Source organism: Scyliorhinus torazame, chromosome 20, assembly GCF_047496885.1.
Source record: "Scyliorhinus torazame isolate Kashiwa2021f chromosome 20, sScyTor2.1, whole genome shotgun sequence".
NCBI classification, from domain to species: Eukaryota; Metazoa; Chordata; class Chondrichthyes; order Carcharhiniformes; family Scyliorhinidae; genus Scyliorhinus; species Scyliorhinus torazame.
The window spans coordinates 19,199,316-19,216,577 of record NC_092726.1 but is presented as its reverse complement, the minus strand read 5'-3'; the positions used below and the strand labels follow the sequence as shown (position 1 = coordinate 19,216,577).

Below are 17,262 nucleotides of genomic sequence, written 5' to 3'. Positions count from 1 at the left end.
AACCCAATAAACCCACCTGAACGTTTTGGATTCTCAGGGCAATTTAGCACACCCAATTCCCCCTAACCTGCACAGCTTTGGACTGTGGGCGGAAACCGGAGCACCCGGAGGAAACCTACGCAGACACGGGGAGAACGTGCAGACTCCGCACAGACAGTGACCCAAGCCGGGAATCGAACCTGGGACTCTGGAGCTGTGAGGCAGCAGTGCTAACCACTGTGCGACCGTGCCACCCACAAGCTGTTTTACGGTTTTGTATCTATTTAAAAATGTTTCATTAAAATATTTTTGAGAAACCTATTGAAGGAAGATTTCCCCCAGGCTCTTTAAATTTATTCAACTCGGTAACAAGAATCATGATTCTGCTGATGTAAATGACTGGAAATCATTTTCCATTTATCATCAATCTCTGTTAGCATGAGCTCTACTTTTTCTAAGGGATTTTAACTTGATAACTCACGTCATCCACCATCAACGTTGCCATAGCTCTTCCAATCTCGCTGTAAGATTTACCTTTCCCCTGAGGACCCAAAAGAATAAAAATAAACCTGTTTTGGAAAAAAAAAATCAAAATGTTAAAACTGTGACGAATGCCAATTCGCCTGTCTTCATTGAACACCAAGTGATTTAAAAAATTTTTTAAAAAAAAATCTTTTTATTGATATTTCCCATATTTATAAAAAGTTGTATATATACACATCACATTTTTCTTGCCCGCGCTAATTTCCTTTATTATACAGAGAGGTTTAGTTTGTCCTTCGTTTAATTGACCCTACGTGCATTTTGTTGCCCGCTGGATTGGTCTATGGTTCCTCCCCCTTCCCCGTTGTCCCCCCAACCTGCCGCCCGCCCCCCCCCCCCCCCCCCGCCTTCGGCTGTGCTTTTCTTTTAGTTTCCGGACAGAATGGGAAAAAAAGGGGGGTAGCCTCCCCTCATCTCTCGTGGCTTCTCCACCTCAAGTGAATTATTTTTAACATGTGAAGAAAATTGGAGTACATTCAAAGGTTAGGATGCATGCCCACCACGCTGTATCTAGCCTGACATCACTTAATGCACCTCGACAGAGAGCTAATTGCTTTTACAGCACTGTTGACCCATGGAGAGGTCCCAGAGAGATTGAGTGTGCTTAAAACACCAGAACTGCAGTCTTCAATCGAACCGTGCGTCAGCTAGCCAACAGATGATTACCCTCTCAATTGAACACAAGTAATTATCCACGTCAGCTGAATTATCGCCCAACTTATATTACTCTGAATTAATTCATTTTGTAAAATTAACTTGCAACTCATCAGAACTTCAGCAGATAGAACTGTGAAACACATCCCTTCAAAACAGAACGTTAACATCACTTCTAAAACGTCCATGACTGCGCACTCAGCTCAATTGTATAATGTGCAATATTTTATTGCTGAGCTCATCAACATGTCTTCCAGGTGCACCAGTACCTTGTTGGAACTGCCACTTCTGTCAGTCCACCCAACATCGTTGACTGCAAGAGACGGACAAAGGCTACAAATGGTTTATCCAGAAAGTCGACTTCTCCGACAAGGATATTTGATGCTTCCGAGTCACGAGGTATTTTCTTCTTGAATTTGTTCTTAAGCTGCAACGAATTAGAGGCCGATATGAGTTAGAGTCGTGAATTTCCAATGAGCAGAAGTGATAAAGGGTAACCATGAACTCTGAACTCTGTTTATTTTGGACATTTAAAACGACTGACTGGTTAATTACTCCTGTAGTTTGCCTGCTCCAGTGCTGCAGGAAGGCTGCTTATCAAGTGCAGATTGCTGTACTTAATAATAATTACTTATTGTCACAAGTAGGCTTCAATGAAGTTACTGTGAAAAGCCCCGAGTCGCCACATTCCAGCGCCTGTTCGGGGAGGCTGGTACAGGAATTGAACCAGCACTGCTGACCTTGTTCTGCATTACAAGCCAGCTGTTTAGCCCACTGTGCTAAACAAGCCCCATGATGTATTCAGCATGTGGCAGGCAGGCAGTGGAAGGTTCAGACTGACACTGAAGGCTCAGATTAGCTCCAATAACAAGATCCCTGAAGAACATTGTCATGGGCCAGGGTTTAGAGAACCTTAAAGATTATCATGGAGTTCACCTGACCCACAACTTTTACTAGATTGTGGTATGGGGAGCACTTGGCCCACTCTACAGGTGTGGGACAGCAGAAATGGAAAAGTATTTTTTAAAGCAAAACAATGTTTATTCTAGGAACTCAAGTTGACCTTTTAAATACAGTGAACATCTTAGCAACCATCAATTCAAATACAACCTCCAAAGAATACAACACTAAGTAATCCTTTAAGTTTTCCTTTTAACATCTGGAAGACTTAAAATAAAACCTTTAAAACAGAAGCACATCAGGTTAAAGTCACTACTGAGAGCAGTTATTAGTTTTAAATCACCAAATGATCGATTTACATTCTTTAGATTACAGAGAGCGAGACTCATACACCTTCTGGATGTGACTGCAGATACCCAGCTCTGAAAGCAAAACTAAAACACACCCTGCAGCAAATAGCCTAAAACAAAAGTAAAAAAGCTGACAGGCAGCCCAGCTCCACCCGCACTCTGACATCACTGACAAACACCCATTTCTTAAAGGTACATTTCTTAAACACCCATTTCTTAAAGGTACTCTCACATGACAACACATACTTGAACAATTTTGAAGAAAATAAAATAAAACAGCATTTCCAGCATTGCTAGTTTAAAAAATTCCTGATGGGATGTGGTCATCACTGGCTAGGCCACCATTTGTTGCTAAATCCCTGACCGCCCTTGATCGAAGTGACATGTGGGTCATTCTGGAGGGCAGTGAAGAGTCAGTCACATTGCTGTGGATCTGGAGTCATCTGCAATGGCTCCGGGTAGGGATGGCGGATTTCCTTCCCGAAAGGGACATTACTGAACCAGATAGATTTTCACAACAATCGATGATAGTTTCATGTCACTTTTACTGAGGCTTTATATTCCAGATGTTTTATGAACTGAATTTAAATTCAATCAGCTGCCATTGTGGGATTTGAATACATGTCCCCAGAGCATTAACTTGGGCCTCTAGATTATTCGGTAATTCCCACGAGACCACCATCTCCCCAAACCTGTTGCGCATGCTATCATCTGTCAAATTATCAGTTATCAGAATTGAATGTTACAATGGCAAGACTGGTCATTTTACAACGACTCAATTAAACACTGCATCTCCCGCACTCTCGGGTTTTCTAAGATAACTGAGCCAGCGATTGGCAAATGACAGTTCTTTATGGCTTTAAGGGAACCTGGCTGCAGATAGATACAGACCCAGGCACCATTAAACATCCAGTAACAGTGGTAAAGTTGAAGACTCAGGGTTTGGATAAGAAACAAGTCTCCTCTTGAAAAAAGCTTTGCAGTAAAAGACAGCAAACTGGGCTTGTGAAACAAACAGGGAAATCTTTGCACAAGCTCCCCACAGATATTGGCCACTGCTGGACCTGATATTTATTGTTCAATAAGCCAGCCAACATATTGAGGCCTATAAGCAGGATGTGAAATCAGGAATGTGAGCAGAGACCTAAAGCTCCATTCTCGTGATTCCAATCAATGGGCAATCTGCTCCTTCATAATCTGATTCACAATTCAAAAATGTGGCACATTTTATTAAAACTAAACCGAGGTGAATTGAATTGAGCTTGATTGTTTTGTTTATTTGTTGACCATGTTTATCTAACTTGTTTTTCTGAGCTGCCAACTTTGAAAATCACAGGCCAAAAAGTTAATGTTCGGTGTGAGCACCAGGTAATTTCAAGGTGACTTGAGTTACATTTAATTATTGTATTTATCTGCTGTTTCCGCTACACAATACCAAATGTTTTCACATTTTGTACCCACGCTTCTTTCAAATAAATCGTTTGCTCTCCCAAAAACGTGATGACGGTCCCATCTGTTTTACAGCACATCAGTCAGCCCTGTACTGAGTCCCAAGGAGGAGAAGAATGAGAGCTGCTACTTTCACTCCGGACCAGTGGTGTGTGGCTGTGAGATAGCCCGTGAGCACTCTGCTTCAGTTCAAAGAAGGAAGAATGACCTTTGGCTGCAGCTTTAATGCATTCATCTCTCAGCAACAGTCAGTACATTGAAAAGAGTCTTCACTTGAGCAGGTTCTGTGGTTTATGCTGAAGAGCAATTATTTACCAGGACAATAATTTTTTAAAAATAAATTTAGAATACCCAATTATTTTTTTCTCCAATTTAGTGTGGCCAATCCACCTAACCTGCACATCTTTGGGTTGTGTGGGTGAAACCCACGCAGAAATGGGGAGAATGTGCAAACTCCACACGACCCAGGGCCGGGATTCTAACCCGGGTCCTCAGTGCCGCAGTCCCAGTGCTAACCACTGTACCACATGCCGCCCCTTGTACCAGGACAATAATGACACGAATTGACCATTCAGCCCCTCCAGCCTATTCTGCTCTTCAGCTAGATCATGGCAGGTCTGTATCAGTCTGCAGGGATATGTTTATACTGTAAGGCTCAAGGCATTACAATTAGATGGGTTAGGCTGGATGGAACAAGGCTTGTATGTTAATTTATATCCTTTAGAACATGAGCCATATGTGTTTTCATAACATGAATGATTTAAATTCAGTAGTTGCTTGGAAGAGCTTGATCGGTTGCTTAATTTTCAATTACAGTACAGATAAATCTCGCTCATCATTGGGCTGAATAAAATGCTGGGGCGCTGAGGGCAGGATCCACAGCTGGAAGGATCCTTTCAACTTCTGGTCCCACCTTCAAAACACATAATACTTTGATTAAGGCTAACCAAACCAAAGGGCGGTTTTGAGGGCTTCATACCACCCAATGAGTGCTGCAGGGCAGGATGTGCGGTTATAGGCCGTGACTCGGGACAAGGTCATAGCCAGGAAGGGCCCCTGGCACGAGACAGTGTCTGAAGACTCAGCTGATGCAGGATTGAGTCCAAAGTCTCTGGTGTAATTATGCAGTTTGCAGGGCTCCTAAGGTGAGGGCAGTGGTGTGCAGCAGGTTGTGTGATGCCACTCAGGTCTCCACTGGCTGGTATGAGCCTGTTGCAAAGAGGATGAGCACAGCAGTAACCTTTAAAGCCACAGTCATTGGGAGCCCTCTACGCAGTTGGATGATATAGGGTTACTAGAACCTATTTAACCCTGAGTTGGGCAGGAAAAAAGTCTAGTACTCAGCAGAACATTCTGCAGCTGAGAATAGGCCTCCACCTCAAATGATTTCAGTCTGCTCATTCAAATAAGCACTCCCTGGAGTCACAGTGTACGAACTGCCAAGCTGAGACTCTGTGCTCAGCTGCAGCTTTTAAACCTGCCCAAACAAACTCACCCATTAAAATAACAGATTCCCAAGTGTTGATACCCTGGGGGTGGATGAAAGATGTGAGTGGTGTCTCGGGGGCCCGGCCACTCACATGCACGTGCTCTGGTCCTGTCCCAACCCTGTGAGCTCCTGGGTCTTCTTCTTTAGCACCATGTCAGTGATTGTAAATGTTGAATTGGAGCCCTGTCCTCTCGTTGCCATATTTGGGGTGTTGGAATCACAGGGCTGCAGACAGGGGCAGAAGCGGATGTTCTCACCTTCACCTTGTTGATTGACTGGAGGTGGGTTCTGCTGGGGTGGAGGTCTCCGACGCAACCCAGGGACACAATGGAGTTTTTATACTTGGAGAGGGTCAAATACACCGTGAGAATCAGTGAAGGGATTCTACCAGAGGTGCTGGCCTTTCATTGCCTATTTTAAAGAACTCATCACCGTCAGTTGCTCGGGGAGAGGGAGGGTTGGGTGGGGGGAGGGACTGGAGTATGGGTTATGTGGGTTTGTATTCTTTTTAGTACTTTTTCCTGAAATGTAACTAATAGAGTTGATGAGGGGGAGCCAGTGGATGTGGTATATTTGGGGTTTAAGAAGGCTTTTGAAAAAGTCTTGCATAAGAGATTAGCGTGTAAAATTAAAACGCATGGGATTGGGATGGATAGCAAACTGGTCGGCAGACAGGAAACAAAGAGTACGAATGAAAGGTTTTTTGCAAATTGGCAGGATATATATATTTATGTATACTCACAATATATATTAGTGATTTAGATGAGGGAATAAAATGTAATACCCCAAATTTGCAGATGACACCAAGTTGGGTGGGAGGGTGAGTTGTGAGGAGGATGCAGAGATCCTTCAGTGTGATTTGGGCAAGTTGAGTGAGTGGGCAAATGAATGGCAGATGAAGTCTAATTTGGAGAAATGTGAGGTTTATGTAATGAGCCAGACTTGATTAAAGATCTTAAAGTAAGGGAACAATTAGGAGGCAGTGATCATAATATGGTAGAATTCAATCTCCAATTTGAAAGAAAGAAGGTAGAATCAGATGTAAAGGTGTTACAGTTAAATAAAGGTAACTACAGGGGCATGAGGGAGGAACTGACGAAAATCAACTGGGAGCAGAGCCTAGTGGGAAAGACAGTAGAACAGCAATGGCAGGAGTTTCTGGGAGGAATTGAGGACACAGTACAGAGGTTCATCCCAAAGAAAAGAAAGGTTATCAGAGGGGGGATTAGGCAGCCATGGCTGACAAAGGAAGTTAGGGAATGCAGCAAAACAAAAGAGAAAGCCTATAATGTGGCAAAGAGTAGTGGGAAGTCAGAAGATTGGGAAGGCTATAAAAATAAACAGAGGATAACAAAGATAGAGATAAGGAAAGAGAGGATCAATTATGAAGGCAGGCTAGCCAGTAACATTAGGAATGATAGTAAAACTTTCTTTAAATACATTAAAAACAAATGGGAGGCAAAAGTAGATATTGGGCCGCTCCAAAATGACGCTGGTAATCTAGTGATGGGAGACAAGGGAATAGCTGAGGAACTAAATAAGTACTTTGCGTCAGTCTTCACAGTAGAAGACATGAGTAATATCCCAACAATTCAGGAGAGTCAGGGGGCAGAGTTGAATATGGTAGCCATCACAAAGGAGAAAGTGCTAGAGAAACTAAGAGGTCTAAAAATTGATAAATCTCCGGGCCCAGATGGGCTACATCCTAGAGTTCTAAAGGAGATAGCTGAAGAAATAGTGGAGGCGTTAGTTATGATCTTTCAAAAGTCACTGGAGTCAGGGAAAGTCCCAGAGGATTGGAAAATCGCTGTTGTAACCCCCCTGTTCAAGAAGGGAACAAGGAAAAAGATGGAAAATTATAGGCCAATTAACCTAACCTCGGTTGTTGGCAAGATTCTAGAATCCATTGTTAAGGATGAGATTTCTAAATTCTTGGAAGTGCAGGGTCGGATTAGGACAAGTCAGCATGGATTTAGTAAGGGGAGGTCGTGCCTGACAAACCTGTTAGAGTTCTTTGAAGAGATAACAAATAGGTTAGACCAAGGAGAGCCAATGGATGTTATCGATCTTGACATCCAAAAGGCCTTTGATAAGGTGCCTCACGGGAGATTGCTGAGTAAAATAAGGGCCCATGGTATTCGAGGCAAGGTACTAACATGGATTGACGATTGGCTGTCAGGCAGAAGGCAGAGAGTTGGGATAAAAGGTTCTTTTTCGGAACGGCAACCGGTGATGAGTGGTGTCCCGCAGGGTTCGGTGTTGGGGCCACAGCTGTTCTCTTTATATATTAACGATCTAGATGACGGGACTGGGGGCATTCTGGCTAAGTTTGCCGATGATACAAAGATAGGTGGAGGGGCAGGTAGTATGGAGGAGGTAGGGAGGCTGCAGAAAGATTTAGACAGTTTAGGAGAGTGGTCCAAGAAATGGCTGATGAAATTCAATGTGGGCAAGTGCGAGGTCTTGCACTTTGGAAAAAAGAATAGAGGCATGGACTATTTTCTAAACGGTGACAAAATTCATTATGCTGAAGTGCAAAGGGACTTGGGAGTCCTAGTCCAGGAGTCACTAAAGGTAAACTTGCAGGTTGAGTCCGTAATTAAGAAAGCAAATGCAATGTTGTCATTTATCTCAAGAGGCTTGGCGTATAAAAGCAGGGATGTACTTCTGAAGCTTTATAAAGCATTAGTTAGGCCCCATTTAGAATACTGTGAGCAATTTTGGGCCCCACACCTCAGGAAGGACATACTGGCACTGGAGCGGGTCCAGCGGAGATTCACACGGATGATCCCAGGAATGGTAGGCCTAACATACGATGAACGTCTGAGGATCCTGGGATTATATTCATTGGAGTTTAGGAGGTTGAGGGGAGATCTAATAGAAACTTGCAAGATAATGAATGGCTTAGATAGGGTGGACGTAGGGAAGTTGTTTCCATTAGCAAGGGAGACTAGGACCCGGGGGCACAGCCTTAGAATAAAAGGGAGTCACTTTAGAACAGAGATGAGGAGAAATTTCTTCAGCCAGAGAGTGGTGGGTCTGTGGAATTCATTGCCACAGAGGGCGGTGGAGGCCGGGACGTTGAGTGCCTTTAAGACAGAAGTTGATAAATTCTTGATTTCTCGAGGAATTAAGGGCTATGGAGAGAGAGCGGGTAAATGGAGTTGAAATCAGCCATGATTGAATGGTGGAGTGGACTCGATGGGCCGAATGGCCTTACTTCCACTCCTGTGTCTTATGGTCTTATCCACTTTGGTAGCAAAAACGAGAAGGCAGACTATTATCTGAATGGCCATAAATTAGGAGAGGGAATGTGCAATGAGACCTGGGTGTCTTCGTACACCAGTCACTGAAGGTAAGCGTGCAGATAAAGCATGCGGTAAAGAAAGCAAATGGTATGTTGGCCTTCATTGCGAGAGGATTTGAGTACAGGAGCAGGGATGTCTTGCTGCCATCCTTGGTGAGGCCACACCTGGAATATTGTGAGCAGTTTTGGTCTCTTTATCTGAGTAAGGATGTTCTTGCTCTGGAGAGGGTGCAGCGAAGGTTTACCAGGCTGACTCCTGGGATAGGGGGACTTACATGCGAGGAGAGAATGACTAGGTTAGGATTGTATTCGCTGGAGTTCAGAAGAATGAGGAGGGATCTCATAGAAACCGATAAAATTATAACAGGACGAGACAGGGTAGATGCAGGAAGGAGGTTCCAAATGGTGGGTGGGAGTGGCCAGTCTGTGGAATTCATTACTACATGAAGTAGTTGAGGACAAAACATAGTATTTTCAAAAAGCAGTTAGATATAACACTTAGGGCAAAGGGGATCAAAAGATATGGGGGAAAGTGGCATTAGGCTATTGGATGATCAACCATGATCAGAATGAATGGCAGAGCAGGCTTGAAGTGCTGCTATTTTCTATGTTTCAATGTTGTACTTATGGACTTGTAAACATTAAAATATTTTGTAATGTGTGGTAAAACTGAAAAACTTGAATAAAATGGAAGATTCCCACATGGCATGGTTCTGACTTTAGGGCCACGTTATTGGTTTCAGCGAGAATTATGGTGGTCAATTGGGTCGGTAATGACTTTAGTTACAGATATTATGATAGCTTGGATGGGGTTATGACTTGTAAGCACACACACACAGACCGTATTATTTGAAACCAGTGTGGTGAAACACTGTCTGCGTCATCACATCTCATGACATGTCTCCCAATGCAGAAATCACTCCCATTTATTCAGCCCATCAATCCTGAAGGCACAAAACACTGCTGCATCTCCTACTTCCTCAGCCAATCACTGATGGGTTCCTTTTTCAAAGTAAAAAAGACATCGCCAGATCTTTGTGACCCATAAATTCCCCCTGAGGTTTCGGTCATACTGTTGCATGGGACACACGTGGCTGACAATTTTCCCAAGATCCCACGAACAATTGAGGTGAATAAGCAATTTATCTTTGGTTCCGAGCGTTGGAAGAGGAAAGAACATTGATGAAAATTCTTGGACAACTGCTTGCTCCTTTGAATGGTGCCATGGGATCTTTTTCCTCTTAAAATAAAATCATAGAATCATAGAATTTACAGTGCAGAAGGAGGCGATTCGGCCCATTGAGTCTGCACCGGCCCTTGGAAAAAGCACCCTGCCGAAGCCCACACCTCCGCCCTATCCCCATAACCCAATAACCCCACCTAACCTTTTTGGAGACTAAGGGCAATTTAGCATAGCCAATCCATGAGGGCAGCATATGGCACAGTGGTTAGCACTTGGACTGCGGTGCTGAGGACCCAGGTACGAATCCTGGCCCTGGATCACTGTCCGTGTGGAGTTTGCACATTCTCCCCATGTCGACGTGGGTTACACCCACACAATCCAAAGATATGCAGGTAGGTGGATTGGAAAAAAAATAATTGGGTACTTTAAATTGGGTGCTGTATTTAAATTAAAATACAGCACAGAACAGGCCCTTCGGCCCACGATGTTGTGCCGAACCTTTGTCCTAGATTAATCATAGATTATTATTGAATTTACAGTGCAGAAGGAGGCCATTCGGCCCTTTGAGTCTGCACCGGCTCTTGGAAAGAGCACCCTACCCAAACTCAACACCTCCACCCAACACCAAGGGCAATTTTGGACACTAAGGGCCATTTATCATGGCCAATCCACCTAACCTGCACATCTTTGGACTGTGGGAGGAAACCGGAGCACCTGGAAGAAACCCACGCACACACGGGGAGAACGTGCAGTTCCACACAGACAGTGACCCAAGCCGGGAATCGAACCTGGGACCCTGGAGCTGTGAAGCAACTGTGCTAACCAAGGTGTTACCCGTGCCGCCTATTAACCCATAGGATTTGGTTATAATACTTTAATGACTGAAATGTTTTACATTCTTTTGAAAAGGTGAATAACTGGCGGTGATTACCATGCTCGAACGAAAGGATGCAAGTTACTATCCTGGTCGATGAACAAATCTTCCCATGAAGATTTTCTGAGACTTCTGCTACTTTATGTCCATTGTTGGGGTACTTGCAAATGTTGTGGGCTCAGTCTGGAAAATGCACTGCACATGAATTGCTGAGATTCCCAGTGGATGAGATTCCCAGTGGATGTGTGACATTCATCAATGGTACCATTTGTTGGTCATTTAACAAATACACCTCCACTTCAACATTGTAAATGCACCAAGTGGTGTGTTTTTTCAGTTGCTGGACAGGAAGAGCATTGCACCAGAAGTCAATGCTGCCTTTTTCCCCCCATTAATTTAGAGTACCCAATTCATTTTTTCCAATTAAGGGGCAATTTAGCGTGGCCAATCCATCTAACCTGCACATCTTTTGGGTTGTGGGGGCGAAACCCACACAAACACGGGGAGCATGTGCAAACTCCACACGGACAGTGACCCAGAGCCGAGATCGAACCTGGGACCTCGGCGCCGTGAGGCAGCAATGCTAACCACTGCGCCACCATGCTCCCTGTCAATGCTGTCAGTAACTGAAGTCCACACGCACCTCCTTTGTCACAGGATTAACATGGTTACCTCTCAGGAAAGGCAACTCAGGTTAATTTTTCTGCACTCCTCCTCACAGCCAGCCGAGAACTGTGGCCAGTTCTGCTTGCCCTTGCTGTGTCCTGGCAAATATAGCACCGTGGAAAACTTCACCCCAGGCAGAGCGCGGAGAGCCACGCTGTGCCTCCTGCCAGGAAAAAACTCAGCTAACAGGAGCACGAAAGCGGCGCTGATTTAACTTTCAATCAGAAATCATCCAGCAGTTCCGGCAGACAGTGCGTGATAATGGTTCACATCCACAGGCCATGATTGAAACTTACCTGATCTGTGCTGGGAGTGTCTGCAATGTCGTTCATGCTTCTGCTTTGTGCTCGACCTGCATTGTAGAAAAAAAAGGTCATCACCTCACTTAAATTGGAATGCACAGGATCCTCTCGAAAAGAAAAAGAAAGGATTGAGGAGACCGTGGAGGGAATAAATCCTTCAATTTTTTGGCAAGTAGTTTGTTTGGACATTGACCAAGGGAAGATTGCATGCATGGAGGCTACATGCGGTGCCTTCATCTTAGTTAGCCGGTCACTGGTGACTTACGTAGCCGTCCATAACTGGGAGCTTGCCTCATTCCCAAGTCTTCAGTGGAGCGGTAAAAATTTATCCCAGTGCCAGGCATTCTGTTGGGACTGCGAGCTGCAAACAACGTGGTCAATCAAATGGTTAGTCAGGAAAGAAACAAAGATATATAGTTAGTGAAGGGAGCTTCTGTGCACAAAATAATCATGGCAAGAATTTTCTCCCCTATCTCTTCTCACCGGACACTGGAATGTCTTTCCCACTTTGGCTGCCAGTGTCGGCATTATAAAGCAGACACAAACATACTGCTCTCTCTCTGCTGTCTTCACCCGTGGCCCTCTGTGGGACAATCTCCATTCTGTACACCAGCCTCAGTGCTTACAAACCACAATATCTGAGAGTGGAATGGAGCCCATTTCAAGCCATGTTTGCTTCCGATTGGCTAATAGTGTTCAGAGGAAAGACACTCCCAGCTGTCCTCTCCCTCCACGTGTGTCGCTGCATTATCTGCAGCCCCAGAGCAATACAACAACAACCACTTGCAATAATGGACATAATGAAATGTTGCAAGCTGCTTCACACAACAAACTTTGACATCACACCAAGTCAGGAGATAAAAGGCAAGTGACCAAAAGTTTGGTCAGAGAGATTGTTTTTATGGAGCGTCTGAAGGGAGACGAGAGAAGTGGTGGTGGTGGGGTAGGGGTAGGGGGATTCAGGGAGGGAATTCCAGAACTTAAGGACTTGACAGGATGAAGACACCCCCACCAATGGTGATGCAAAGATTTTTAAGGATGTCCAAGAAGCCAGAATCAGGGGCGAGATTCTCCGACCCCCCGCCGGGTCGGAGAATCGCCGGGGGCTGGCGTGAATCCTGCCCCCGCCGGTTGCCGAATTCTCCGGCACCGGATATTCAGCGGGGGCGGTAATCGCGCCGCGCCGGTTGGTGGGCCCCCCCCTGGTGATTCTCCGGCCCGGATGGGCCGAAGTCCCGCTGCTGGAATGCCTGTCCCGCCGGCGTGGATTAAACCACCTCTCTTACCGGCGGGACGAGGCGGCGCGGGCAGGCTCCGGGATCCTGGAGGGGGCGCGGGGCGATCTGGCCCCGGAGGGTGCCCCCACGGTGGCCTGGCCCGTGATCGGGGCCCACCGATCCGCGGGCGGGCCTGTGCCGTGGGGGCACTCTTTTCCTTCCGCCTTCGCCACGGTCTCCAACATGGCGGAGGCGGAAGAGACCCCCTCCACTGCGCATGCGCGGGGATGCCGTGAGCGGCCGCTGACGCTCCTGCGCATGCGCTGCCCGGCAAAGTCAGTTTCGCGCCAGCTGGCGGGGCACCAAAGGCCTTTCCCGCCAGCTGGCGGGCGGAAATCAGTCCGGCGCGGGCCTAGCCCCTCAAGGTTAGGGCTCGGCCGCTCAAGATGCGGAGAATTCCGCACCTTTGGGGCGGCGCAATGCCGTTTTTGGCGCCGGTCGGCGGACATCGCGCCGATTGCGAAGAATTCCGCCCCAGAGAAGTACAGAGTTGTACAGAATGTAAAACAAGGTGAGAACGAGATTATCCAACACACAAAACACCATCTGCACAGGATGTCCAATCACATACTTAAAGGTGACAGTGTGTGTTTAAGGTACGTCCTTTATAACCTCACACCCTGTACCAAACGGAGGGAAAATTAGCAAGCAACAAGCTTTGGCATCATTACTGTTTTGAAGCAGGCTGCTATCAAGTACAGAAGATCATTGCCCCTCCAGTTTACTTTCTCAGCAGTACCTCTAAATGGGGCCTTGCTTTCTGCTTGACACAGCTTATGATTGCTCCAACAAATATCAGGGCGTCAACATGTACGGAAGTAGCAGAGGCAAACGCATTTTCCTTCTGTACACTGGCAGTTTGGAGGAAACCTAGTGATATCACTACAGCTGGAATTTGGAAGCTCTCTCACTGTGGGTACTCTGTTTATTGAAATGTTGCAGACTGAGACAGATGTATTTTTCTCAGGTGAGAGTATCAGGAGTAAAAGTGGGTAAATGGAGTTGTGGCAAAGGTCATTCATGATCTAATTCAATGGTCAACAGGATTGTGGGGCAGAATGGCCTACTCATGTTCCTATAAATGCAGCCCCCTTCTCTTAAGTTGACTATATTTTCGTCAGGCATTGAACTGGCAATGAGAAGGACTTCCAATCTGGTATACTCAGAAATAATCTCTTAAGTTACAGAAAGTGCAAATTCTTCACAAAAGACACTGAATATCCAGAAACTGACCAACATAAAACTACACACTAGGAGAATTTTGGGGACCTCTGCCTTTTAAAATAATTTATAAAATACACGATCTGGCATTTTTAATTGCTGAAATTCAGGTTTTCAGTATAACAGGGCAGTAACAAGTTTCAGGGAAGTCAGTTGATAGGAAATCCATTGCAAAAGTCAGAACGTTGTTCATAACCGAGACATTGCTGCCAATGAGGGCACAGCCCCAAATGTGATCATTGTTCAACATGGAGAAATGAAAAGAGAGATAAAGCCCATCCCTCTGATTGAAGAACTGTCACTAATGTTTGCCATGAGGATCTCAGTGACACATCGTGGATGGGGCTGGGCAGTTCTCCTTACCTGATGATGTTGTCGATGATTTCCCAATGTCAACGAGGGACCGGTGGATGGGTTTCTTGGTTTGGTGACGATGTTTTCTCAGGAGGATATATGATATCTGTTCCCGAGCCTCTGCTTTAATAAGTCCATCTTCAATCTGCTTGTCAATTATGTCATCTGTAATTATACACCCATTAGTCATTCTGTCACACTGACTCATTCTTTTTTCTTACCCTTCATTTAATAAGGAAACATTTGCTTTTGAACTTAAATGTGACCCCTTAATTAACAGGTAGGAAACCAAGTTGCAAACCTCCGTCCTTCCACTCAGCTGTAACTCTGCCACTTTCCTACAAGATTAGAAGAAGACTTAGATGAAAATATTTAATGTTCTTGTATCACAATGCTAAATCTACCATTATAACCGTGTACCAGCTCCAACAAGCCTTCCAGGCAACTTGCCTCCAACTATTAATATGTTCCTGGCACCTGTCCAAATTTTGCCCTTCAGAGCGTCCCACTTCTTATCCTGCTGTATCTAAAAGTGTTATACGGAGCTTATTTTCTTTTTCCCACTCTATAGTTTGGACATCTTTTCAAGGATCCATCTGCAGTATCTGCTCTGAAGGCAGAAGGCTCCAGCTTACCCAAACCTTATCAGAATGCCAGTTAAGCAGCCTCAATGTATGACGAGTGTCATATTTAATATACAATTAACAGTCATGTTGCCTTTGGTATGTTGGTGTGTGTGGGAGAAGCTGGAAGGCATTCTGCTTTATTTTCATTCAGTTGGAAACATTTTCACACAGATTATAGTCTGGGTCATGTGTACTGACTTACTTGCTTTGAAAGATTTTTAACCAGTTCATCGCAAACAAAAAAAAACAATGTTTTACCTATGATCTGTGGCAATGAATATCCATCCAAATCTAACAGTACTGTCTCCGTCTGGAGGCATGTCCGCAGCTCAAACAGGCTGTGTAGAGATAATGTGGACACATGAGGCTTACTCCATCTCTCGCCTCCTTCTTCTACCTTCTCTTCAAATTTTACCCATCTTGAAATAGAGATTGAGGAAGATTTAGCACATGCATTTCAACCAGACCCTTTTGCCTATCTGTTTACTCAGAGGAATGACGTCCTTGTCCGTACCAGCGTGCACAACCCTGATATTATTACAACAACAATACATAAAAACAAAGAATGGCGGATGTTGGAGTCACGCAGCAGACCAGGCAGAATCTGCGGAGAGAGAAACAAACGTTTAGAGTCAATGACCTGATGACAAGTCATCAACCTTCAACGTTGGCGACATTTATATTGTGCCTCTAACATAGTAAAACATCCCAAGCCACTTCACCGGAACGCCATCAGAGAAAAAATTACCCTGCACCAAAAGAGGAGACTTTTTGAAAGAAATAAATTTAGAGTAGCCAATTCATTTTTTTCCAATTAAGGGGCAATTTAGCGTGGCAATCCACCTACCCTGCACATCTTTGGGATGTGGGGGTGAAACCCACGCAGACACGGGGAGAATGTGCAAACTCCACACGGACAGTGACACAGGATCGGAATCGAACCTGGGACCTCGGCGCCGTGAGACAACAGTGCTAACCACTGCACCACCATGCTGCCTAGAGGAGGAGACTTCGGACCAAAGAGATCCGGTCTCCATGGAGGAGTGAGGGGGAGAGGGGCGGAGAGATTTAGGGAGGAATTTCCAGAGCTCGGGGCCAATGGTGGGACAACAGGAAGTGGGGAGTGGTGCTGCACACTCAGAGGGTAAATAGAAGAACGCAAAGATATCCAGAAGAAGAGGGATTCTCCAGCCTCCTAGCCACCTGTTTCCCGGCGGCAGGGGGCAGCGCACCGGTGGCTGGTGATGGGATTTGCTACTTCCACCACTGCCAATGGAAGCCACCCCACTCAGCCGGGGCTGCGCTGCTGGTGAGACCCGAGAATCCCGCCGCCAGTCAAGAACTGGAGAACTCAGGCCTAGACAAACACAAACACGGAAGGGCGAGCCTTCGACTCACTGCATCAACTCACCAGTTACAGAAGTCATGTAACTGATGATAGACAAAGCATGCAAAATGCTTCAACAACACAAGTTATCAAATTACATGAAAAAATGAATGAAATGAAATGAAAATGAAAATGAAAATCGCTTATTGTCACAAGTAGGCTTCAATGAAGTTACTGTGAAAAGCCCCTAGTCGCCACATTCCGGCGCCTGTTCGGGGAGGCTAGTACGGGAATTGAACCGTGCTGCTGGCCTGCCTTGGTCTGCTTTAAAAGCCAGCGACTTAGCCAGTGTGCTAAACCAGCCCCATAACATGACATCAACGATATTAAAACAGAAAAAGGTGGAAAGACTCTGAGGGTGAGGCAACATCCGCGGAGAGAGAGATGACCGTCCATCAGAACTGGGTGAAATGAGAGATTTTCGCAGTTTAGAAGCAACTATGGAGCCAGTGGAAAGGGGGTCAGGGAATGGGGAAGGGGCTGATTGGGGGTGTGCGGTGGGGCTGTGATAGGGTAATCGGGAGGAGTGGTTAAATGACAATATGCATGGCGACAGGGGGTGGGGACAGGAAAAGTAAAGAAACAAAAGGTCGATCGAGACGAGAAGCTGTAAATGTTTAAAGCAGAGTCATTTACAGCAATTGCTTTCTCAGATCATGGTTATAATTCAAACTTCTGATTGCAACACAGGAAAATGACAG

At 45.4% G+C, this 17,262-nt stretch overlaps 1 protein-coding gene across 5 annotated transcripts in view; it reads right to left on the bottom strand.

Moving 5' to 3' along the window:
• Positions 1 to 17,262, bottom strand: part of LOC140396933 (electrogenic sodium bicarbonate cotransporter 4-like) — a 150,012-nt gene that overhangs the window by 72,716 nt on the left and 60,034 nt on the right. For all 5 annotated transcript variants that reach the window (XM_072485871.1, XM_072485875.1, XM_072485874.1 and 2 more), the window contains 6 exons: positions 15,433 to 15,593; positions 14,558 to 14,713; positions 11,962 to 12,057; positions 11,691 to 11,746; positions 1,446 to 1,603; positions 461 to 548 (listed from right to left, as the gene is read on the bottom strand). In XM_072485871.1, the coding sequence (XP_072341972.1) occupies positions 461 to 548; positions 1,446 to 1,603; positions 11,691 to 11,746; positions 11,962 to 12,057; positions 14,558 to 14,713; positions 15,433 to 15,593 (715 nt within the window). The remainder of the gene's footprint in view (positions 1 to 460; positions 549 to 1,445; positions 1,604 to 11,690; positions 11,747 to 11,961; positions 12,058 to 14,557; positions 14,714 to 15,432; positions 15,594 to 17,262) is intronic.